This window comes from Pseudorasbora parva, chromosome 9 (genome assembly GCF_024679245.1).
Source record: "Pseudorasbora parva isolate DD20220531a chromosome 9, ASM2467924v1, whole genome shotgun sequence".
Taxonomy (NCBI): domain Eukaryota; kingdom Metazoa; phylum Chordata; class Actinopteri; order Cypriniformes; family Gobionidae; genus Pseudorasbora; species Pseudorasbora parva.
In genome coordinates, this window is record NC_090180.1 from 10,341,939 (window position 1) to 10,367,948 (window position 26,010).

At 37.8% G+C, this 26,010-nt stretch overlaps 1 protein-coding gene across 1 annotated transcript in view; it reads left to right on the top strand.

The window, feature by feature from the left end:
* Positions 1–585: 585 nt before the first annotated feature.
* The window catches only part of vipr1a (vasoactive intestinal peptide receptor 1a), a 36,900-nt gene continuing 11,475 nt past the window's right edge, over positions 586–26,010 (top strand). Inside the window, exons 1-6 of the mRNA XM_067453837.1 lie at positions 586–1,119; positions 3,343–3,430; positions 7,701–7,805; positions 19,453–19,559; positions 22,430–22,527; positions 25,464–25,596. Coding sequence (XP_067309938.1) covers positions 1,066–1,119; positions 3,343–3,430; positions 7,701–7,805; positions 19,453–19,559; positions 22,430–22,527; positions 25,464–25,596 — 585 coding nt within the window. The 5' untranslated portion in view covers positions 586–1,065. The remainder of the gene's footprint in view (positions 1,120–3,342; positions 3,431–7,700; positions 7,806–19,452; positions 19,560–22,429; positions 22,528–25,463; positions 25,597–26,010) is intronic.

Sequence of the window (26,010 nt, forward strand, 5' to 3'; positions counted from 1 at the left end):
GAACCCTGATAAGGTATCGGTTATTTAGGGCATGGACACCATTGAACCTATTTCCCTTGAATGTTTAAGCATAGGCTGCACATTCACTTCCCTTGTTCTTCTGGTTCTTTCAAAAACAAGTGACCATAAGAGCTGATGCTGTGGGTTGGCTATTCTATATTAGACTCTCCATTATACTTTCAAAATCAATGATTTCATGCTTCAAGCACAAATGCATTTACATATCCGCTTTTGATTAAACTCTACATTTCTTCACAAATGAAAGAAATTACCATGAAGACCTTTATTACAAATTCCAGATGCACTTGCACCAGTGAGTTACTGGTGATTATTGGCAAGGCAAGGGCTCACATTTTTACATTGGCGTTATTGCCTTACATGAACAATATTGTTCACATGTCACAATATTACTGAACATACTGATTTAACTACAGAAAATAATGTAATTATAACTTAATTTAACAGACGCTGTTCAATAAGAAGCAAACAGAAGCTGTGTTATAGATGTTTAATTGTGCAGCGAGCACAGCCTCTGTTGTCGTTATAATTTAAGAGAAAATAGAGCAACAAAAAAAAAGTGCCTTGGGCGACAGTTTCCTACAAGATAGCCTAAGAGAACAATATCTGCGTCCAAAATGAAAAGAGCGCAGTAGTTGTGCTGTGCGGACAGGTTAAGACAAATAATGAGTCATTTAGCGCTGTTATTTCAGGAGTGTGCTGCTACACACAAATACACACCTACTTTGGAAGTGAGGGTTTAGGACGTGGATCGACAGCCTTGGGCATACAAAGCACTTCGCGCATGTCATGTGTAGGCTACGTGGTTTGTGCGAGCGCCAGTTGTGAATGAAAAAAGTGTGTTTTTTTTGGATGAAGGAAGGAGAAACATGGACAGGTCTCGCGGCGTAGTACGACTGGTGAACCCACGTGCACCGGAGCGCCCGCAGCGCATAGTTGACTGACGCTTCGGATTCTTTGTCAGTTACTTTTCTGCCGTCAACTTGTCTCCGTGCATCGGTAGCTACTGTTGCGAAACGGTTTCATGCAACTGCCTAATAGGCTGAAATGGATATATATAAACGAATGCTGATTTTATATCTTGCCTGCTCGTTAGGACCTGTGAGTATCAACACTTTATTTCATCCGGTTTCCCATGTAGCTAATTAGTCATTGACGAAAGAAAAGCAAAGAAGTAGGCTATTTAACACACCCAGTCCTCAAACAAATGTGTCAGGTCCAAGGATTTATAGGTAGATTGGGTACTTTTTCATTCTTCTTTTTCTCATTGATGAATGTTTGCGTTTAAAATGTGAAAGCCACGTTAAGTTTTAATAAATGCCTCAAACAGTCGGTCTTCTGTCTCAGCAGCTGCTCATGTGTGTTTGGTCTTATAGGCTACACGGCAGCATTTTGTAACTAAATTGAATTAAACTTCATTTAATGAGTCTGTTTGAAATTAGGCTATTACATTGACAAGTTTAATTTAAACGTCCCTGCAGGCTATCCGTCAGAATTTAATCCAATAAGATCAATTCTAGGCTGACTGGACATAATTGTCTGGATAAGAGAACTTCACTTCTCTTACATTTTGATAAAGCATATGCTATTCAAAATATTATTATTAAAGCATTAATGATAATCAGCCTATGTCGGCAGCTTGCAGTGTCATTTACAGCCTGATAGTTTATGGCATTTTGTGTAGGCAGCATTTGCATGGCAAGTGTGGATGTCAGATTTCCATCAAAATAAATTAAGCTTTGTTTAGTGAATTACGTTAAGCACTCCCTTAGTTTGCATTTAGGTAGCATTTTCTAATAAAAAAAATTAAAAAAAATACTGAAATGTTAAAATAATGCTTTATATTATTAGCCTATGTTGCCTCCTGGTAATGTTAGAAATCTCATTTCTGCAGGTTAACCAGGAAAATCAATTGCCTGTCTATTTACTTTGAAATCCTTTAGATTTGGTTCTTTCGACTGATACTAAGAGTGAAAACAGTACATTCACAATAGCAGTGTTACCCAGATTCCTCTATAGTCACATCTAGGCATATGTTCACCATCAAAACTGGTTGTCATAATGTTGATCATACTATTTGAAAGTGTGAAATCGAATGGTTTTCTTCTCTTTTTGTGACGCCATGGTAACAACCCTCATTTTCTTCTCTGTTCATCCCTGTGTCCATGCGAGCACTGTCCTTGATCATAACTCCTTCCTCACTGCAGAATGTAGTGACTCATGTCTCTATACAGTACAGCTCACCGTGCTACTGAATCCAATTGTGAATATGTAACCCTACGCAGTACAGTATATGTTTAAAAGAATGCTGTTGTTTGCTCAGGGCACATATGTGAAATATTGTAAAGATGCATATTCAACCGGTTTAAACCAAAAGATGCAGATTCAATCACACGATCGGTCCAGTAGATCTGTAGCAAAAAGATTTAGATTCTGCTTATAAAGCAGAGAAAGAAACAATAATATATGCTAAGTTTTATATTTAGTGTATGACATTTATTTCAGTTTATGTGTTACAAGATGTGTTTTCACCCATATCAATCGTTTTTTTGTTTCTGTTTAGAAATGATATTCAGCCAAGTTAAAAGGTACCAAGTGTTGAAGGCACTTTTGGGCCTTTTTGATGGGCAAAACAAGTTGTAAAACACTGCTGTAGATCATATATACTGACCGGGGTAACATTTGAACCAGATGGTCATACTTTCTTTAAGCAGTCTGGTTTGGGAGTACCTATAGCTCTACAGTGAAATTTTGATTGATGCCACCTCTCAATGGCCTCATCTGCCAGAGTACCTGCCATAAATCTCACTGTCCTCTGGTGCTCTAGGAATCCATAAGAGCATATTCCTATACAATACAGCCTACATTTTTAGGGAAAATTGGATACAGCTGCAGAGACAGCTTTAATACAAATAATTTATATTGGGATTTTTAAAAAAAGAAAGTTTTTCCATGTCTAGAGTTTAGTTCTTTAGGGATCGACAGAGGCGAAAAGGGGACATTATTTAGAGTTCAGCACAGTTTAGGTATGCTACACTTGTTAAGTTGCTATGCAAAATTGAAGGAACATCATAAATTGTCCTACCCTTCATCAAACAACTATGACACTTAGGAAAAGGGAGAGGCAGTGTCCCATGTGCACCAGTTCACTTCGTTCTCTTCAAACAGTAATTATGTTTCAGCTTGTAATGTGATCAAAGATCTATTGCATTCAGAAATGTGATGTAGTATTCTTTTTAACTTTAAAAAAGAAAATATATTTTATTGTAAGAAAACATATCTCATGTCAGAATCTTGTTATAATTGTGTTATTGATTTAAACAGATGCCGTCTGTCCAGATGTGTGAGATCATGTGGGAGCTGGAAACCGAGAAAGTGGAGTGTTTGTCCAAGCTGGAAAACATCACGTCAGGTGTGTACACTGCATATCCGTCACGCCATACTAAATTGTATGCATGTAAAGAAAGTGATTCCTTTATATTGGGGATATATGCTGTTAAACAATCCTGTTAAATGTACAGCAGTGGTTATCAAAATCTACTTTTTTACCTTAGAATGTACGGATATCCACAATACCTGATGAATCATCAGTGGCCTGTCCAAAAGACATGTCCAGTACTTGTGTGTAGACGGTGCACAAGATCATACGCACAAAGACAAAACACCATCAGGGCAACATGCTATAAGCATTTACTTCAGCAAATAGCATTAAGCTTTGTATCAGTAGAAACCCAGTAGTATATTCAAAATTATTGCACTTTCCCCCGTCATATCCTCCTGAGATGAGAGAATTATGTATTTTATTTTTGGAAAAAATCCTCCGATGACACAAATATTGTCATTTTGCGTCATCGGAGGAATTTTTGGATAGAGACTACAGCCAATAAAAGGAGCTAGTTCGGCATGTTTTCAACCCGCCCACAGGGATTTGATCTCGCTCACAGAATGTAAATGCGCACGGCCGCGCTCGGCTCGGACATTCATAACTGGGCGGTGTGGAGCAAAGTGAGTGTTTCAACTTTTCAAATGAATTCCTATGAAAGTTAAGCTTCCATACGCATGAACTGAAAACGCGCCAGACTGAACATGCGGTGTAAATGTATCCCGTGCTTACCTCAGCTCTGCTCAGCTCTTCGCTCTCGTGATGAATGTAATCTGACTCCTGCTGCGCTTGTGCCGTGATTTTCGTTCGGCTCACTCACACTTTATTTAAAGGGATCATATAATGCCATTTTTATACAAGTTAATATGATTCTTTAGTGTTTAAATGAAAACTTTGTAATATAATTTAATTCAAAATTCTCATTAGTATTGTAAGAAAACACTCGTTTTACCTGGACAAAAACAGCTCTGTTTTCACCAAGCCATTTCAGTGTATACGGCTTTAAATGATGAATGACCCCGCCCATCTGTTCTGTGGGCCGCAGGAGGAGTGTTGCCCTTGACAACAGTAGAGGCCAAACGTGAGTCTCTGAGGACAGATCTGTGCAACTTTATCAGTTTGAACCGGAGTCGGGGCAAGACGACAACGAAATTTGACATTTAAGGCTAAACAGGAAGTTTCTGAATGGTTTGTTAACCTAATGTCACTTTGATCTATCTTTATGTACTGGCAGAGTAATGTTAGTGCGAATGCTATGTGTTTACTGATGTATATGTTAGTTCATTTACAGATTGTTACAGCTAATGCCAATAAAAACTTTTTTTTCCTGTTAATGTCGGTTTGTCAGTGATGCATAACGTTATCTATGCATTGTTGTAATAACTGTTACAACAGTTATTACAGCAATGCATATATATAGCATTTTTTTTTACAGTAACAGACTTATATAAACTATTTACTTATTAAGATGTACTTATTTAAGGTTAGTGTTACCACGTCCACGTTACTTTTAAAAACAGCGTACAGAGTTTGTAATAACACAACCATAACACGTGTTTCATTATAAATGTGGGATTATGAATTATATTGTCATACATAGAAAGCCTGCCGTATTTTAACTTACCCTGTAAACTTTAGCTGCATTCATCGTGAAGCGTGCAAGCGTTTCAAACTACACTCACTTCTTCTGGAGATGCAGCAGGAACACGAAGAGCTGGTACAGATCTGAATCCAGGAGCAGCTTCTTAGCCAAACTTGCCTTATACTACCTCAGTTATAAAGCAGTCTGGTGAGAAATGCTTTGTGGTTTGCGCAGACATAAAAGCATCGACGAAAACAAAACTCAGCCACTGTGTCTTCAGTGATTCGGATTTAGAAACATCAGAATGACTGCTGTGTTCATTATTACACCCAAGAACAGAACACCACAATCGTTTAGACGCCATTCTGCCCCAGCGTCTCTACTTATACAACAGCAGACTATGACAATGATAGCTTGAGCTCGCTTAGGGCAGGTCTAAGATGAAACGCTGCTTGTCAATCAACGGTCATGGGAGGGGTGTCCGATCATGTGACGTCACACATCGAACGGCTCGATTTGAGACGGGGGAAAACTTATTAGGAGATTTAAAAAAAAACACTTGGTGGATTTTTATCATTATAGGATGGTTGTGTACAGGCACTGCCAACACACATTTCCATACAATCAGCTTGTAAAAGTGCTTAACAGATATGTTCAGTTTTTAATTGTAGTGCCTGTTCTCTAACTGAACAAAATGATTTTATTACTATGAAATTCAAAACGACAGTGGGGGCGGGGTCATGGTGGGCAAGTTATAACCTGTAGCGGTGACTTCGGGGGTGGCCTTGTTGGGCATCGAAGCAAGTGCATTCTGGGAGTTGTCTTTTTATCCACATGAGACAAAAATGCGTTTTCTGTCTTTTCTCAGTCTAGAAGGCACCAAATTCAAATATTATTTCACATTTCTTCTACATACATGAACCAGTTTAAATAATACACATTCATCATCCCAGCGCTGAAGTATCCCTTTAACTAAATAACACAAAACACGCTAATGTACATTGCTGATAACAAAACGTAGCAAAACTATATTTATATGAATATAATAATATGTGATGCATTACACAGGGACTTCTGGAAAAGTTTTTTTACTGAGTAAAATTACATATAATGCAATGGTCTATTAAAAAACAAGTTATGTGATTGTGTCTGTTTTGAGTGTAATCACTTCCAACTAGAAAGCCATACATGAGCACTACATAAAGCTGAAAAATATGGAATATGATGTTGGCCTAATAAAGCCAACATTTGAAGTGTTTTAAGATCTTATTAAATAGCTACAAAAAAGCTTTGCTGCTTATCTGCATAGCTGCAAAGGTGTCAATATTTTTTCCCTCTCATCTTCCCACAGACTGCAGTCAGCTCAAACCTCTCTTCTCATTACTATAGATACTGTGGATTGGACAGATAATAGTTGTTTTGTGTTTGCTTGTCTGGGTCATAACTTATTCGGTTTTAGAAGAGGCTACACACTGGCTAATTATGCAGAAATGTCATTTGAATCGGGCAGTGTGATTTTCACCACATCAGGCGTTTCATTTGTTTCACTGTCATTACCTGATTTTTAACCAGTGGTTGTTTCAGTGCAGTGTCTTAGTAAACCAACAAATTCTTTCTTTTTTATGCATTATTTTCCATCGATTAGATATTAGACTTTGTTCAGAGAGCAAATCCATGTGCTACCCACCGAATTCAGATCTGCCCAGATTCACACGCTGTCACATTCTCTGTTTTTTAGTCCCCAGCCTGCCCCTTTTCCAGCTAATGATGCTTTTTTGTCTGCTAAAAATAACTGAAATTATATGAATTGTGCTTTTTTTCACCTCAATATTAAAGTCTGATTCTGCTGTTATAATGAAAAACATGGGGGAAAAGGTCCCCAGTGATACCAGGTTTTATCCAGACTGGCACGGAGGACAATAACCACAAATGAGCTATGATAACGCATTTAATTGCAAATTCAAATAACCTTAATTACCGGAATCATGAACATGGATTTGTGTGTGTAGAAAAGCTAGTAAATTAAACTCATAAGTGTCTTAGTATGTGGACTTCACCAAGAGCTTCAGTGCCTGACTATTGGGCATGCACCTCATCAAACCGAAATGCTGCCTATTCCTGCCTAATCTCATATTGATTTAGTTCTTAATGGACGAAGCAATTACAAAAGCTAGATGTATGAAACTGATGTCTGATTATCTTTGAGCTAGTGTGTAAAGGTTGTGTGCTGTCGTCTGTGTTGTCTTGTGATGAAAATCTCAATGACAAATCTCCCCTGAGTAATATATCTTGGACCAATATGCAAACTGATCTCCTCAGACTGTGAGATGTATTTTGATAAAGCGCTCTCTTGTGGCATTGTGTTTAATGGGTTTCTCTTTGTCAGGTAGCCCAGTATAAATCTCATATCAGTTGGATTTTAAAATTGGAAGGTAGAATTAAATGGAATCAAGCCAGTTCACCAAATCAAATGGTGTAACACACTTTAAACGTGGCATGTTATTTCATTTTTAATTCTAGAACTGATCAGAACACAGTTGAAAATGGAATGTTTTTATGGAAGTTTTATGTGTCAAGAACCAAAATAACTGTACATGATTCTATTGGCCAATTAATGGGACAATCTAGACCCTATCACCAATTAAAACATGATTAGGTGGCAGTGTTTTGTCAGTTTCCATCTCCTAATCAGTTTTTCTTTTGCATTTCTTTGGTAAGGTTGCACAGGTGAATGGGATCTAGCGTGTTGGCCATCAGCCAGGATTGGAGAGATAGTCACAATCCCCTGTCCAAATTACTTCAGCCATGTCAGTAATCAGAGAGGTAAGTCAATATAGATGCAAAATGTTTTCAATAAACTTGTCCTTCTCCTTGTGTTTTCAACATTATTCTATTTCTTATCATTTTTGATAACGTCTTTAAAAAGTCACTAGTAGTTCTGCAGCCTCTTTGGAAACTTATTTTCAGAGAAATGTGCTTGCAAAAAAAAAACATCCTGCAAATGGCGTGGATAATAATTTAGCAACGATGTCTAACTTGTTAACGTTGCTTGTGGTTTCCAGAGTGAATCGTTTATTTTATCATAGGTTTTCCTCCCGATTAAATTCCTTACAACGGGAGGAACGCATCATAAACTCAGCGATAACAAGCCCCACCCATTAAAAGGGACTATGTGATTGGTAAATTTTCCTTGAAATTAGTCTCCCTATTAATACTTGCTATCGCTCTGGAATTTCACAGCTGTACCACCAATCAGAGAACTGAAAGCATTAGGTGGAAAAATCTATATAGTATGTCTCTATATAAAAACCTCATATCCTACACAACACAAACTGAAGTGGCAGATTAGAAGGGTTTATTTCCTCCAAAAGATTTAGATGTTTGTTGTCAAATTATAAATTCCTAAAATAACATTAGAACTGATGACATTTTGGTTAAAAAAAAAAAAAAAAAAAAAAAAAATATATATATATATATATATATATATATATATATATATATATATATATATATATATATATATATATATATATATATATATATATATATATTTAAAAGTTTGTAAACATTTTTTTTTGCAATAGCTTAGGCCCTGACGGTTCCCATCTGATCATAACCAATATCACATTATTTAAAGCCTTTTTCTTCAGAGTTCTTCTGATTAGTCTTTGATAGCTCTGGAGACAAGACGAAGATTGTCTGTGCTATTGGGACCTGCTGCTGTAATTTAGCAGAGACATTGACACACAAACTGTATTCATGAGACTTTCTCTGGGGAGAAACTGGTGGCCAATTATTTGCTAAGAATTCATGAATTGCTGTAATTTATTCAAGCAAGGAAAGCCATGGCTAACTTTTAATATCATTTAGTAAGCCTTTTGGGGTTGAGTTAGGGTAAGAAGGATTAGCTGTGTATTCAGCAATAGAACATAAACTCAAGGTAGCTGTTTTTGTTTTTGGAAACCAAGAAGCAGACATGACATCATCTTTTTACATATATATTTTTGAAATCACCCTTTTTATAAACACACACACACACACACACACACACACACACACAGAGGTTTGCTATCTTTGTGGGGCCCTCTCCATAGACATAATAGTTTTTATATTACAGAAAACTTAAAGCTACACTGTGTAACTTTTTTAGTTTATTCTAAGCTAAAAACACTTAGTTATTTCAAAAATATATGTGTTTATTAATGTGTATTTACTTCTTTCAAGTAATAAAATATTCTCGTAAGTTTATAATATGCCATTGAAAATACATACAGGTGAGGGGTTCGAATGCTGGTCGCCATGTTGCTCCTCCATCTTGAAAGTACATTAGCCAAAGAGGAACATACCCGTAAATTCAAGCTTCGCCTTTCACATTTTAACACTCAATGGCACAGTGTCGAATGTAAAGAGGGGAATTGCCATGTTAATCTTGGACTAAATCGGCCACCATAGGAGTTGAAACGAAATTTAGAATTGTGAGAAACAGAAACTATTATTCACTGGATGGTCATATACCTTTACACCGCTAGATGGGGGAAAATGTCACACAGTGTAGCTTTAAATTTTCAACAACAAAACAAAAATCATTCTGTATGATTTATACGTTTGTTTTCTCATGGGGACCTCAATTTAGGTGCCCACAGTGACAAAAAAGAAATAATTTGGGGGGAAAAATTTCAGAAACTGTTAGGACCAATAAAATCATTAAAACATATAAAATCAGAAAACAACCCGCGGAAAAAAACGTGGACTTGGCAACACAGTGCAGTTGAGCTCCGTTGATGTCGCTTCGTTGCTCTGATTGGTTGTTGGTCTAACCAATTTATGTCTTTCCTGGTTCGGTTGAAACACGCCGCATAATCACAGCCCAATGGAGCAGTTTCAGACTCATATTCTTACTAGAATTGAGTATGACCACGTCAGGCTAGCGTCGATTAGACAAGAGTATGAATATTTGAAAGATTAGAGTCGTCACACCGGAGTCGGGTTTATTGAGGATGACGTGCTGGTGAGGCAAATTCAGAGGAGACACCAATTGACACGAGCTCAGCAGACACTCCAGGATGCAATGGTCATGTCTGGGCGCAGGTCCACCATCGGATCCGGACACGGCCTAAAACCGTCCGACAGCAGTAAACCTCGGGATAAACAGAGAAACTAACATTAGCGTAGATGCCACTCTTTTTATGATGTAACGAGTACATCAGGTGTTATGGGAAGTGTTCCCGGTTCCGGCTGACCTAGTTAATGCAGCCTAACATGACCGGATCCTGCCATGAGCTGAGACATATCTTGTATATATGGCTTATATGTGGATATAAAGAAGCAATACAGGAGACCTATATGGCCTGATATGCACATATATGCACCTCAATTTTACCTATATGTGGAATATATGTGCATATATGCAGCATACATATTATCATATATGTGTATATATGCAGCATACATATTATATATGTTCATATATGCAGCATACATATTATCATATATGTGCATATACGCAGCATATATGTACATATAAACTGCATATATGTTTCATATATGCGCATATATCCTCATATAGGTTCTTTCCATGTGGGCAATCAGTCAATTAAGTTGAATAATGGAAGAAAAAAAAAATGCTCTATGTGTATGCCATAGTAAAGAGATGTGTTTTTAGTCTAGATTTAAACTGACTGAGTGTGTCAGCTTCCCGAATAATGCTAGGAAGGCTGTTCCAGAGTTTAGGTGATAAATAGGGAAAAGATCAACCGCCTGCAGTTTATTTAGGTATTATCAACGGGCCAGAGTTTTGAGACCGCAATAGACATGATGGAGTATAATGTGTTAAGAGCTCACTCAAGTACTGGGGAGCTAAACCGTTTAGTGCTTTGTAAATAATAAGCAAAATTTTAGAATTTATACGACTTTTAATATTGGCCAGTGCAGTGTTGACAGAACTGGGCTAATATGATCGTACTTCCTGGTTCTAGTAAGAACTCGAGCTGCTGCGTTTTGGACTAATTGGAGTTTGTTTATTAAGCGAGCAGGGCAAGCACCCAGTAGAGCATTACAATAATCTAGCCTTGAGCTCATGAACGCATGTACTAACTGTTCAGCATTTTGCATTGAAAGCATGCGCCATAATTTAGATATATTTTTAAGATGGTAGAATGCAGTTCTAATGCAGTTACAGAAATAAATTACAATAGAAAATTTGAAAATTATTATATGAAATTGTATGAATAGTTCAGAATATTTGTGTTTAATCAAATAAATTCAGCCTTGATGAGCATAAGAGATTTCCTTCAAATACATTTTAAAGTTTACTGACTGATTTTTGAACAGTAGTGCATGATTTATGTTTGACTTGATGATTTATAGTTGACTTTGTGAGGTGAAAACAACAAGTGTGGAATTTATTTTAGAAAGGCAACATGATACATTTTGAACCTCTACTGATGTAGATGTTTTATTCATCAATAAAAAAATAAAGGTTCTTTATTGGCATCAATGTTTCCATAAAGAATCTTTAACATCCATGGAACCTTTCCATTGTACAAAAGATTCTTTATTTTGAAAAATATTAGATCATTAAAATATTTATGGTTGTTTTAAGAACTGGTCAGTGAAATGTTCCTTGGGGAACCAAGAAAGGTTCTGATAGAAAGGTGTCAGAATACACAGTGCACCACAGAATGTTGCATATAGGGCTGCATAGCCACAGACCAGGCAGTCAGGGTGCCTATGCTGACCCCTGTCCACCACTGAAAGGACCAACAGTGGGCACAGTATTCCCTGGTGGCTTTGGCCTCTTTGAGCAGGATAATGCGCCCTGCCACAAAGCAAATTTGGTTCAGGATTTGTTTGAGGAGCCCAACGAGTTTGATGTGTTCAGATCTCAGTCCGATCAAGCATCTGTAGGATTTGCTGAACAAATAAGTCCAATCCATGAAGGCCCCACCTCAAAACTTACAGGACTTAAAAGGATCTGCTGCTAACATCTTGGTGCCAGATATCACAGCTCACCTTCACCTTCAGTGGAGTCCATGCCTCAACGGGTCACGACTGTTTTGGCAGCAAAAGGGGGACCAACACAGGAAGGTGGTCCTAATTTGATGCCTGATTGGTGTATGTTGCTTTATGAGATGTCCATTAGAGTCCTTGACTTATGTACTATTTGCTGACTGGCTAATAACTAAACTGCTTCCAGCATAATTTTACTAGCTTGCGATCATGGTTCGTTGCTGACTTGTCTTTTCTACTAGACTGTCCAATGGACCTGTCAGTCATGCTGTCCTTTGATGGACAGGTTTAAACATGAGCACTCATATCATGCCAGACGTCATTCGAACGAAACCTTACCTTGATTTATTTTAGTGTTTATAACTGTCAGGGGAATTTTAAAAAATGCATTTGGTCATAAAATTAATGGAATGCAGCCTTCATTTCATGTTTTTAGTAATAATCTTTATTTTGATATTACCCTAGCTCTTAAATTTTCCTTTTCCTTCTCAAGCACACAGAGGACTAAAAGGAGTCTTGTTGAAATGAAATGTCCGGAGGAACTGAGGACAGTCTATGGTAGTTAAGTTTGCCAATATTTCTTGAGGTTGTAAACATGAAATTGTAAAGGAAAATGAGTGTTTGGATCAATAAGACTTTCAAAGCGGTCTTACTGTAAAAGCAGCTGTGACATCCAAGTGATTCTTATGTAGGGTCCATTTGTGTAATGACACATCATTGTGGAAAATATAGCACTTTTGGCGAGCTATTATAAAGGCTTGTCGTATGTTGAAGATGAATCGGACACCTCTTGTCTGTGTCTGTGAGAAATTGTCTGTGTTTTTATCTTTTCTTTGGACTCTTATACGGATGACAGAATTTAAATGTATTTATTTGCATGTTCTTCTACTCACTTGCACTTTGTCAAAATTTCAGCTTTGATTTATGAGCCTGATTTCATTCTATGAACTGTTTACACACGTCTAATGGCTTCCAGGTCATATCTCTGTCTTGTTGAAAGGGGCATGCCTTGCCTGTGAAACTCTTGAGTGCACTGAGAGAGTGCTCTCTGGAAGAAATCCAAAACATGGATTGAGGGATTTAGATGGTACAGGGTGAAATGCAGTGTATTTATCTTGTGGCGTTCAAGCAGGAGATAGCCTTTGGTGAACTGTGATACAGGCCAGATGTGAATGGGAAAAGACCTGGATATTAGTTTGGGGTTGGCCGAATTGATGATCAAGTGATGGGAAAAAACAGATAACTAACTCTGACTGGGAATGTTGAGTTGGTTTTTAGGGGAGACCAAAACATATATAACTGTAACGTGTTGATGGAACAATTTATGAACAGAGAGAAGAACAAAGGACATGCACAGACTCAGTGGATACAAAAATCCTTATTAATTTATAGCAAACAGATTGCGGCTTTCTGGACCAATAAAAGGAAACTTTTTTTTTTTCTTAGCACCGATTTCCCAGAAATGCTCTGTGTGTATTGCCCAGAAAGAGTGTTTAAAAGATATTCAACCGAAAATGTTGATAATATTAGCTAAAATTGATTTTTTAGGATGCCTACACACTAGAGTTTACTCTACATTAATGAATGCTGCGATTACTCTAATTTCAGTGGAACTATGCAAAATGTATGCAATCATAAATTGGATTGGATTGCTTTTGAGAAGCCAGTTCGCTATGTTCACTTCGTTAAATAATTCTCCTTTTTTATCCATAAAATCTTTTTTATATTGTGTAGGTACCCGTAAAAATGTTGTAATCTAGATACTTTAGCCAAACTTGAATCTATTTGTATTATATAACAAAATATCAACCCAACTGGCAATTATTTTAAAGACATACAGCTATAACTATCAAACAAAATAAGTAGACTTTAGGAGAACTGATTACATAAATCCCCAAAGTGACAAAAAAAAAAAAATCTTGGAAGCAGTTCAGGGGAAAAGTAATCTGTAGAAACATTTGCATATATTCAGACAAGTGGTTTAATTGTATAAATGTAGCCATTTGGGACTGTTGTATGTGTAGAAATATCAGTTTATGGCTCTTTCCCAATAGCACTGATGCTTTGTGTAATCAAGCCTCAAGATTAAGTCTCAATTCCAGTATTCCAGCTGTTCCTATATTGCAGCAGGCGTAAAATTCCTTTTCTTGAAGCTCAATCTGTCCAGTTGTAGTATCAGATTACAGATTCAAAAGAACCTACCAGGTCTTGTGTTATGGTCAAATCAAAAGGCAATTCATTTTTATAGGAGCATGGAAAGGAAAACAAGCGTTGCGAAACTTGGCAGCGCACAGATCCAGGGACATGTCATAAATTTATGGTGGGTGGAGCTTCCAGCGTCCTAACACATGTGAACTTTTTACCCAGGAGCTTTACAGCAAACATACAGTCATTAATCTTCTCAACTTTTCAGAGTGCTTTGTTTGCTCATAACTCAGACTTCACTTTCATACTTCAGTCAAACACACTGTCAATAGTGCAGTGACCTCATGATCACACCTCATATAAATGTTAAGAAAGTAAAGTTTATTAAATCAAACTGGTCAACGTTACTTTACATGCTTGCAAGCAAAGTTAAACACCTTAAAGGAAAGTTCCAGGATCAGTACAAGTCTCAAACAATCGAGAATTTGTTGACTACTATAACATTTTAGCTCCACTCGTCTTTTCTTAAAAAAAAAAAAAATGAATGAATGAATACAATACATGTGAGTTTTATGTCCTGGCTAATCCAAGCATTAAAATGGCAGTGAATGGCAGCCCTAAATTTGATGTGCATCCATCCATTATAAAAGTAATCTACACGGCTCCGGGAGGTGATTTATCCGGGAGGGCCTCCCGAAGGGAATTTATTCGTTTGTGTAAGAAAAATATCCATATTTAAAATTTTATAAAGTAAAATATCTAGCTTCCGGTGGACCGCCTTCCATATTTACCTTATGAAGAAACTGTAACGCCTCTCGCAGTTCACACCACAACTTCATCGGCACACTGGTTACAGATGGTGGTCTGTCGGAACATGGATATTTTAAATGTTAAATATAGATATTTTTCTTACAAAAACCCATTGATTTGCGTCAGAAGGCCTTTATTAAAGGGATAGTTCTCCCTGAAATGAAATTAAAGTCATCTTTTATTCATTCAATACCCTATGTCCTTCTATCCCTTTTGGACCTCAAAAGCAGAAATCTTAAAAAAATAGTCCTGTACGCACTTCTTCCTATAATGGCAGTAGATAGCGACCAGGTTAAAACATTACAGAAATTATACAAAAGTATGACACAATGATACAGTGAGACGCGCTCCATATATGGAAAGTGTCCAGGAGGCATACTGTAAGGTTTTGCGGGAAATAAACTATTATTCAGTCAAAACACTGAGCTCAGCCGTTACTCTGTGTGTGTTCCTGTAGTGACTTCAACCAACGGTCCTCAGCAGGCGTGGCGCGGCGCTCATACACTATTATCATGGCACCCAAGATAAACACACACACAACATTTAGAGAAATCAGGCTCAATAGAAGGAGAAAAAACGCAACTTAAAAATAAAAAAACGCGACTCGTCTTTTCTATATATTTATGATAAAAAATAATACAATACTAATAATAAAACCTCCTGAAGTGAATATTGTGTACAGTTGTCATGACAATAGTGCGTGAGCATGAGCACGGTGCACCGCGCCTGCTGACGGTTCGTACTAGTCAGGAACGCGCGCAGAGTAACGGCTGAGCTCAGTGTTTTGACTGAATAATAGTTTATTTCTCGCAAAGCTTTACGGTATGCCTCCTAGGCACTTTCCACATATGGCGCGACTCTCACCGTATCGTGTCATACTTTTGTATCATTTTTGTAACATTTTAACCTGGTCGCTATCCACTGCCATTATAGGAAGGAGTGCGGGCAGGACTATTTTTTTAAGATTTCTGCTTTTGAGGTCCAAAAGGGATAGAAGGACATAGGGTATTGAATCAACAGCAGGGCGAATAAAAGATGACTTTAATTCCATTTCAGGGTGAACTATCCCTTGAACCTCCCAGAGCAGTGTGGATTACTTTTAAAATGGAAGATGCACTTTTTTTTATTTATTATTTAAGTCTTAGTATACGATTGGGGAAAAAAGTCCTAATCACCTAGGGTGGCTTGGGGATGAATAAATCATAGGGTAATTTTCTTTTTTATGTAAACTATCCCTTTAAGACCATAAAACCCTAAACCAATTGAAAAAGTAACTGATGAATGAATGAAAGTGCTTTTATAAAATTTAAGCTTCACATTTCTGCTTTTAAAACCTCCAAAAACTGGTTACATTAGCTTCCATTGTGAGTACCCCATTATTTTTGGAGGCATGCCACAATTGCTGTTGTTTGAGCTTAACTTGTATTGAACTCAGAATATTCTTTAATTACCCTGCATTCTTGCGTCTTCTCACAATAGTTCAACTTTTGGAGCCGCTGTCATAATAATACGTCAAGCAGCTTGCGTTTGAAAGAGAAGGACACACCTAAACACCCACCTTCACTGCAGAAAACTGTTGTAATAACACTTTGCTCAAAGAGCTTTATCAAAAGCCCAGTCTGATTCATGTTTATACTAGTCATGCTACTGTCAACACTCATTCAAGGACCAAAATTTTTACCAGAACCCCCATCCTCTCCCTTCAGGCTAGCAGTGAATCTTCCATAAATTCTCACAGGAGCAAGCTTATACCCGAGGCCTCCTCTGAGGCCCAGCGTGTGTTTCTGCAGCGTGATTCGAGGCAGAAGATCTCTTCAATGGCACGCTCTGAAATAACATAACAGCAGGTTGATTAGCTCCCATGTTCAGTTCACATCTTCATACATGGCATTGACAGTCCTCATTGTCTTGTCCTTCGGGATGATGAAAGCATTCTTCTGACAATCCCTCATTGAAAACAAGACCAGACTCTAGCAGCAGTAGCTTATCTGCCTCGGTCTCGTCCCATTGCTTAAGATTACACAGACAATGTCTTGTGCGTTTTAATGCACATGTATTTTGAAGAGGAGATCATTTATGAAAAGCATACTGAATGGCAGTGCTTTTGTATTAATAAAAATGTAGTCAACTAAGGATTTGAGCTTTGGATGCCATGAATTTGCTTTCTTTTATCTTCAGTGTTTTTGACTATAATCTGTTTATTAGTCAACACTATAATATAGCTCATATTTTATGTACTTCTCTGTGAATGTCGATGAAAATCGATTTTTGCTCTCAGAGGTAAAACATCATCAGCCACACATACTGCTGGCACACTGATAATGAGGTTTTCAAGCTGTCCCATCTGAGGGAGATGATCATCGCTACAACTTGCCAACTGCATATCAAACGTTCCAAAATGTTGTCAGTGTTTTGCAGTGTGAATTTTTTTTTTTTTTTCTCTCTTGCTTCCCACGTAGCATTTTAATTGGATGTGGGGCTGCTGTTTAACTTCAGAAATAGAAAACAGCTTCTCTGTTCATGTTAACATGTTTAGAGTCTTGGTGAACAGACGGAATGGTGTGGTCAAAAATCTGTCAATTAATTGTGGAAGCTATGCATGGTTTAAAGGTGCACTATGTAAAACAATTTCAGTAAAATATCCAAAAAACCCTAGGCCAGTGTTATATATTTTGTTCAATTGAGTACTTATAATATCCCAAATGTTTCCAACTATTTGTAAATCGTGAGAAATTAGCTATTTTAACCAATAAACCGGAATGTCTGAGGGAGTCGTCTGTCAATTGCGTCATATCTGCATTACCCTCCGTTTCCGAGTTTTATTTAGCAGAAAGCTTCATTCCTACTGCAGTGTGCAACAAGTGTCATAGCATCTGTCGAGAGTAACGTCATAACATGTTTTTCAACACACTCAGATGTATCTAATATGATAAACATAGCTGCGTTACCTCATACTCATGACCGAAAAAAGAGGAAATTGCGACGGCGACTGTGACATAATAAAAGTCCCGCTGCTCACAAGGCGTGTTGCATTCATCTTATTAAAAATCGCTCCAGGTGGTCCTGCTCTACTTCATACTACAGTAATGTTAATAATCGCATCCATGAACTTGATTCCTATCCCGATTCTTTTCCACCGGCCCACAGAATACCACGTCCCAAGATTCTGCCCACAAACTTGGCATAATCAAATCTTTGTTTTGAATAGGCATCCTCTAGCGGACGGAAAATATACATAGTGCATCCTTTGAGAGAAAAAAGATGGAAAAAATCTGATGTGTAAATTCCACTGTTCAAAATGCTACTCATTAAAGTTGCTGTAGCTTATGACATTTCGTTACAAAGAGTCTGTTATAATTAAAGTGCAGTGGATGTGCAGAGTAGAGCCTGATTCTCTAGAGAGGTTTATACCCACCTTCTTTAATGCCCTAATGTTCCCCAAGGATGACAAGGTTACTACAAATGAGAGTAACATTTTCAGAGGTGAAGAAGTTGATGTTTAATTTGTGACTTATCTCTCTAATTGTGAGCCAAATCGTCCCCTTGTTAGATAAAAATACAACCAGTGACAAACAGTACATTCAACTTTTTTTTATTTTATAAAAATGTTTTGACAGGAATCGAAATATGTCCAAATGCAGTGATGCATCTGTATGACATTTTAATACTGAAGTCAGAGGCAAATTTACAATCCTTGCCTCGTAATACTGGGAATTTTTTTGGGAGGTGCTGTTTTTAAAAATTCCATTCCTTACTATTCATCTTCTGTTGTGACATCAACCCTCAAGAAACCTGGTCTCAAGTCTATGGCAGGAAGGTCATGAATTTGATAAGCGTGACATGGACATTGCATGTGGCGCTGAAAAGTGAGAGGAGGATCTAAAGGGTCATTATGAGAATGTCATAATGTGTCCAGTGAGTAAAAGGATTATCCAGCTGGTATTTCAGGCAGCGATAAGACCGACAGGACGACATCTGTTATTTTTCCTCCTCCACTTTGCAGAGCATGATTACCTGATGATGATCTTATGTGCTCTGCTTCACAAATCAGCTCCATTCAGTTTGAAGTCCTCCAGGCCTGAGAGGATTCTCGAGCCAATTAACATTTACCACAGCGATCAGTCAGTGAAATTTGCTTCTTCAGACTGCAAGGCGAACTGTTCCAAAAAAATGACAGATAATTCCATTACATTTTGCTTGAAATAATTCAGATCATGAAATAAGCAAAAAATAAGACTAAGATGTTTAACATTTTTCCGTCCATGTTGATGCAAGTAATTTCCTGTTGATTAATTCTTGACCACTTGAGACCCATGAAGTGCTCATTTCCTTTGCTTGTTTTGCAGTAATAGGTCACCTCATCTTTGGCTATGTGTTTTATGTGTGGCTAAGTGTATCTGAGTAGCAGTGATTACTTGAGTAATGAAGCTGTGATTGAATCTTCTGGTTTAGCACTCTTCACTTCTGTATTTGACCTGCATATTCACTGCCCTTTTGCCTTTTGCAGGAAACATATCGAAGAGCTGTACTGCCAATGGCTGGACGAACATAGACCCAGTTGTCATTGCGTTTAACTGTGGCTACGACCTAAATATCACAGAGGATGGACACATGGTGCGTATGATTCCTTTCTCCCCCCATTCTTTTGATGCCTGTATGTTTTAATCAGCAACAACGTACATTTTCACAGGCACCAAATACACTATCAATCAAGTTATATTGCTGGACCACTCATATTTTTGAAAGGACGACGAGTTGGGTTGCCTGAAGTGCTGTTGCGCTTTGTCAGAACATTGCCCACAAGGCTATGATTTCAACATCAATCGAAGTTTACAATGAAATCTAAAATAAATAAATTAAAACAATGGATGGTAGGTACCCAAAAGTAACTTGAGACTCGAACCTCACCTCAGTTTGTTGTACCTAAAGTATTAATGGTAACACTCTACAATAAGGTTTTATTAGTTAACATTAGTTAATACGTTAGTTAAAGGTGGACTATGCAACTTTTCTGTCCGCTAGATGGCACCTATTCAAAAAAGTCATAGTTTGATGACGTCAAGCGCTTGAGCGCAGCATCTTGGGACATGTGGTTTTCACCTCACAGACAGTGGAAAAGAATCGGGATAGGACTCATGGCAGAAATCGTGTTGATGGCTGTGGTTATTAACATTACTGTAGTATGAAGCAGAGCAGGACCGAGTGTTGCGTCTGTAGCGATTGTTAATGAGATGAACAACACACGCCTCGCGAGCACCAGGACTTTTATTATGAAGGGACACAGTCGTCGGGCGCAGGCGCTATTTCCGCTTTTCCTGTCATGCGTATAAGGTAACGCAGCTCTGTTTATCATATTAGATACAGAGTGTGCTGAAAATAATGTTATGACGTTACTCAGCAGCTGCGGTGACACTTGTTCACACTGCTAAGATTAAAGCGCTTTTGCCAAATAACCATAAACCAAGGGAAATGCAGATATGACGCAAATGACAGACGACTCCCTCAGACGCTATGCTCAGATGTCCTGGCTCCTTGGTTAAAATAGCAATTTTCTCACAATTTACAAATAGTTGGAAACATTTGGGATATTGTAAGTACTCAACTGAATAAAATATATAACACTGGCCCAGTGGTTTTTGGATATTTAATGCAAAAATACGACATAGTGCTCCTATAACATGAACTAACCGTGAACAGCACCTCTGTTCAGAATTAGTTAATCTTTGTTAACTTCAGTTATTACAAATACAGCTGTTCGTGGTAATTAATTAATTGGTTTAAAAATATGATCCGGACATACTACATTCGTCATGTTGTCATTATCATGTGACCTACCAGCATCAGTTGAACTTCAGAATCTTGCCAAAGGTGGCAGGTCATCTGGGTACTTATCACCTATTGTTTTACAATTACTGTATTTTTGGACGTACCACGCTAGAAATTGTATGATCAAAAAAATTTGTTTCGAAGCCGTGTTGATCGCGACAAAACGGTGATCTATTTGTAGTGTGATCTATATTTCCACCACTTAATCAAGTCACTCTTCTTTAAAACATGATGACGTTTTATTTCACGTATTGCATTTCATGTTGCCTCTCATATTGAGCTAGCCTGACAAGCCAGACCCACATCAAGATGTTTGGTCTGGAAACTCACCATAGACCGGGCTCAATCCGAGGGGCGGGATAAACGGTTGTCTTTCAAACTCCCTCTGCACGCGATAGGATAGCACTACAACCAACCAGAGCAACGAAGCTGAAGCAGAACTAGTAGACAGATTAAACTTTCGCCGTATCCGGGCAGAAAATCTCAGAACACATCTTCCCTTTTTAAGAATGACTTCAGTGCCGCTCTTTGTTCTTTTCTCAGAGAAAAGCTTAACTCCAAGTCAATCAGTCGCAGTCAAAGCTGATTCGAAAGACCGCCGTTCGCTAGTTTCTGTGTTTACTAGAAGCACGCAAACGCAACTCGGCCGTCTACAGCTCAGAGCGTTTACAGCTCAGAAGTGTATTGAGAGTTGCTAGACAACACTCTAGATTTCTAGGCTAATATTGAGCTATTTGTACCGCAAAAATGACTGTCTGCCGCTCACACGCGACATTATTCTCTCTATGAAATCTGTAAACCCCATTCACTGGTTCTAACACTATAGCGACTGCATTTTCGCGTCTGCCATCTGCGCTGCATTTTATTCTTTCTGCACGGCCGTGGTATCACAAGTGTGTGGCCGTGCACAGCTTAGAGGGAACATTGCTTTCATGTTCCATCATGTTTACAGAACACGTTTGTGTGAATCTATGTACACTGGGCTTTTTACACTGCTTCGCAAATGAAGGTCAGTAAATGCAGGATTTGCACAAAAGTTGCTTCTCAAAGATGAATCAATACCATCTCTTCATGATCCATAATGTGTGTGTTTGCAAATCGCCTTTCTGAATGTGCTAATTTAGATAAAGCTTGTTATTTTTAGCACAAAAAAATGCTCACTGCAGCTGTTTTTTCCCCCCTACCTACTACATATTAGGAAAGTAGGTATATAATTCAGCCAGTCACTTGTTTTGTTATGAATCTGTGTTTTGAACAAATAGTTGAATGAATAGTTGAACAAATAGCTGAATGAATCAATAAACACATGTATTTTCACCACCTACTGGTGTACCAATGTAATCTCCAGAAAGACTGCATCAGTGAAAAATACAAACCGCTGATTGATGCGTAGTTAAACAGAATTATTCAGTTTTAATAGAAAATCTTCCGCTTAAATGGCAGCTAGTTAAATCAATTACCATATTTTCCGGACTATAAGTCAAACTTTTTTTTATCGTTTGGTTGGTCCTGCAACTTATACTCCGGACCGACTCATAGTCCGGGAAAATACGGTATCCAAAGCAATCAAGACTGTTGTTAATAGTTCTTATTCCAGTTATATAAGTAATTTTTTGAGTTTAGTTGGCTTTCATTCATTCACCTTTTCCCCCTCGTAGGGTGACTTCCTGGCCTCTGTGAGAATTGGATATACTATTGGTCACACTGTGTCTCTTATATCCCTCATTATCGCCATCATCATCCTGTGCTTTTTCAGGTAAATCCACAAATACAACTCAAAATATACCAATGACGTGATACAAGACATTGACAGAAGTCACAGGACCTTGGCTCTTTATGGCTTTTGCCTTTCTCACATGGAAGAAACAAATAACCACATTTGATAGCTTTGTTGTCCTCAGTGGATTCCCACATTTTATGTGATTGATTCAGCTGTGTAGCAAATCAATGTTCTGCTCAATCACACCAGAAGACCTTGATCAAAATGGACCGTTTTATATCACATTTAACAACACATTGCGAAAGTGCACAGATCCAGGCGTTTGATAGGGTTATACAGTTTCCTATATTGCACAACCTCCCAAACAAAATGATTTGGTGGTTTGTAACCTCTAGCATTCCGCTTTGCAGTGCACAAGCCTCTCAGTAGTAAATTAACCAAAGTGAATATTCCCCTTACTGACCTTAGAGGTGAAGCCAGATCTCCAGTGTATTGAACAGCTTCCTCTTTCGGCTTGCATCACACTTAATTAAACAGGAACACAGTTCTTGAGAGTCTTGATATGTTTAAGCTCTCATACATATACAGTAGTATAGGAGTTTCCTACTCAGCTTTGAGCACAATCAGTGTATTTGAACAGAACAAGTGTCTCCTCTCAACCTGAACAACATATATGAAAAATGAAGACCAATCTATTGAGTGCTGATGGCAATATCTATCATGGAAATGTCATGAATTGGGAATTTGATTTTCTGTTTCTAATATGCATTGTCTAAACACACGCACACGCGCACACACACACACACACACACACACACACACACACACACACACACACACACACACACACACACACACACACACACACACTGTTTATACACACACCAAATTATTATCCAAGTGACACATCAGTAGGACTAGAATTTTAGTACAATGAACCTTTTTTTAAAAGATTTTTTTTAGTTTTTCAAAAAAAGTATTTCTCATATTGTTTTAGGAAACTGCCTGGTATCTCAGAGAGATTAAGCAAGCCACAGTTCTCATGCAAAATTGGAAGATGAAATAAAATGTTTTTGATTTAAGTGATGTAGAGCACAGAAAAACCCCATCAGATAAAGGCATATTAAGGGAAGTTTCTATAAAACTAATTAATTATATTAAAAGGGTATATACCATCCAGAAATCCATTCATCTGGGCCACCCATCGCAGTACAACATTTATCAGTAAATACAAAAATGAGTCTTCATGTATTTCTAAACCCACTGTAAACATTTCTCTTTGTGAGCTTTGGTTATAGAAGGCTGAAATGCATGTTTACACAACAGATAGCCTGCATGTAGAGCTTCTTGAGACTCAAGAAACACCAGGAGCTTCAAATACCTGTTTGCTGCTCAACAGTGGCTTTTTTATACCTACCCTTTTTAATCAAATGAATTAGTTTGACAGAACTACCCTTCTTAAAGGGATAATTCACCCAAAAATGAAAATGTGATGTTTATCTGCTTACCCCCAAGGGCTTTCCAGATGTAGGTGTCTTTGTTTCTTCAGTAGAACACAAATGAAGATTTTTAATTTAAACCATTGCAGTCTGCCATTCATAATGCATGTGAATGGGTAACAACTGAGAAACCGAACAGTATTTGTTTTGTTTTTTTACCTCATATCCAGACGAATATCATCTAGTGTTCCCATTCGTCATTAATTCCGTCTAGTAAGGTCAAACCGGCACCATCATTGATTTTTTAAAGAGATAGTTCACCTAAAAATGAAAATTATGTCATTAATTACTCACTCTCACTAACCCGTAATACCTTCGTTCATCTTCGGAACACAAATTAAGATATTTTTGATGGGTTTGTAATGACAGAATTTTCATTTTTGGGTGTACTATCCCTTTAAAAGTGCACTATGCAACTATCCGTCCACTGGAGGGCACCTATTCAAAACAAAGGCGTAGTTTGATGACACCAAGTTTGAGTGCAGCATCTTGGGACATGTGGTCTTCACCTCACAGCCGGTGGAAAATAGGACTCGGGCAGAAATCACGTCGGGACTTTTATTATGACGGGACGGGACACAGCCGACGGGCGCTTGCACTATTTCCGCTTTTCATGAGTATAAGGTAAAGCAGCTCTGTTAATCATATTAGATACATTTAAGTGTGTTTAAAATGATGTTATGACGTTACTCTGTGTGTTCACTCGGCGCTGCTGTGACATGTTCATAGTGCTAAGAGAAAAGCGCTTCTGCAGAATAAAACTGAGGGTAACACAGATATGACGCAATTGACAGGCGACTCGCTCAAACGCTATGCTGAAACGTCCCGGGTCCTTGGTTAAAATAGCAATTTTCTCACAATTTTCAAATAGTTGGAAACATTTGGGATATTCAACTGAACAAATTATATAATACTGGCCTAGTGGTTTTTGGATATTTTACTGAAAAAATACTACATAGTGCACCTTTAAGTCTTTATATGACATGGTTTTTCTGTGCTCTAAATCACTCACAAATCTGTTTGATAATCAAAATTCATAATTCAGCTTTTGCTAAATATTAGTGAGTTTCATCCCTTTTGCAAGATATTGCACAATTTCATGCTTTTTATCTTCAAATAGATCTTTCTTCTTTCCCATATTGCATGATAACTGACTTGCGTAATAATGTGCAGCAATCACCCTAAGTAGGTTTTCTATTAACCTAAGAAGACCTGGCGCACTACTCGACAAAACTGTCTGAGATTGATCATTTTAGATTAATGATCTAAAAACGATACAAGAAATTAAACAAACATACACTTTCTTTGAAAAACAAAAATGTTGTACTGAAATCCTACTAATATGTCACTTGTATAATAATTAGCATTTAATATTATCTAGATTAATCTTCAGTACTTGGTTAATTGTGTTTTTGCATATTATGCATTATGGTAAAACAAACCACCGAGCCTCTTTCTCTCTTTGCTTCCCAGAAAACTGCACTGCACAAGGAATTACATCCATATTCACCTGTTCATGTCCTTTATACTGAAGGGTGTGGCTGTAATAATGAAGGATGTAGTCCTGTATGAGGTGGAGGAACCTGATGGCTGCCACCATGCCTCTGTAAGTGGTTTTTAAGTAAAGGATTATATAAACAATGTTTACATCAGGTGTGCTGCAACGTCCTGTGCTACGTCCTGAAAAGTGTTGCTAAAGTGCCTCGCTTTAAGGCACCAATGGACTTTTATCAGGAGGAAATTGGAGCTTTATCTTTAATGTCTACATTTTCTATAACTGTTTATTTCACACCGACATAATGAGTTGTTCTGCAGTAAACTGTACTAACAGATACCGCAGGAATGTGGACGGGGTTTTGATATTGCGGCTCTACTTCCTGCTCTCTATTGCGCAGATGCAGGTCCCGAATCAGCGCACGATGTCAGAGACACATTGGTGGCTTCACATTTATACAATGGAAGATAGTGAATGGGCGTCCATCTTTTTTACAGTTTTTGATCCAGAGAAATCTGCTATTTT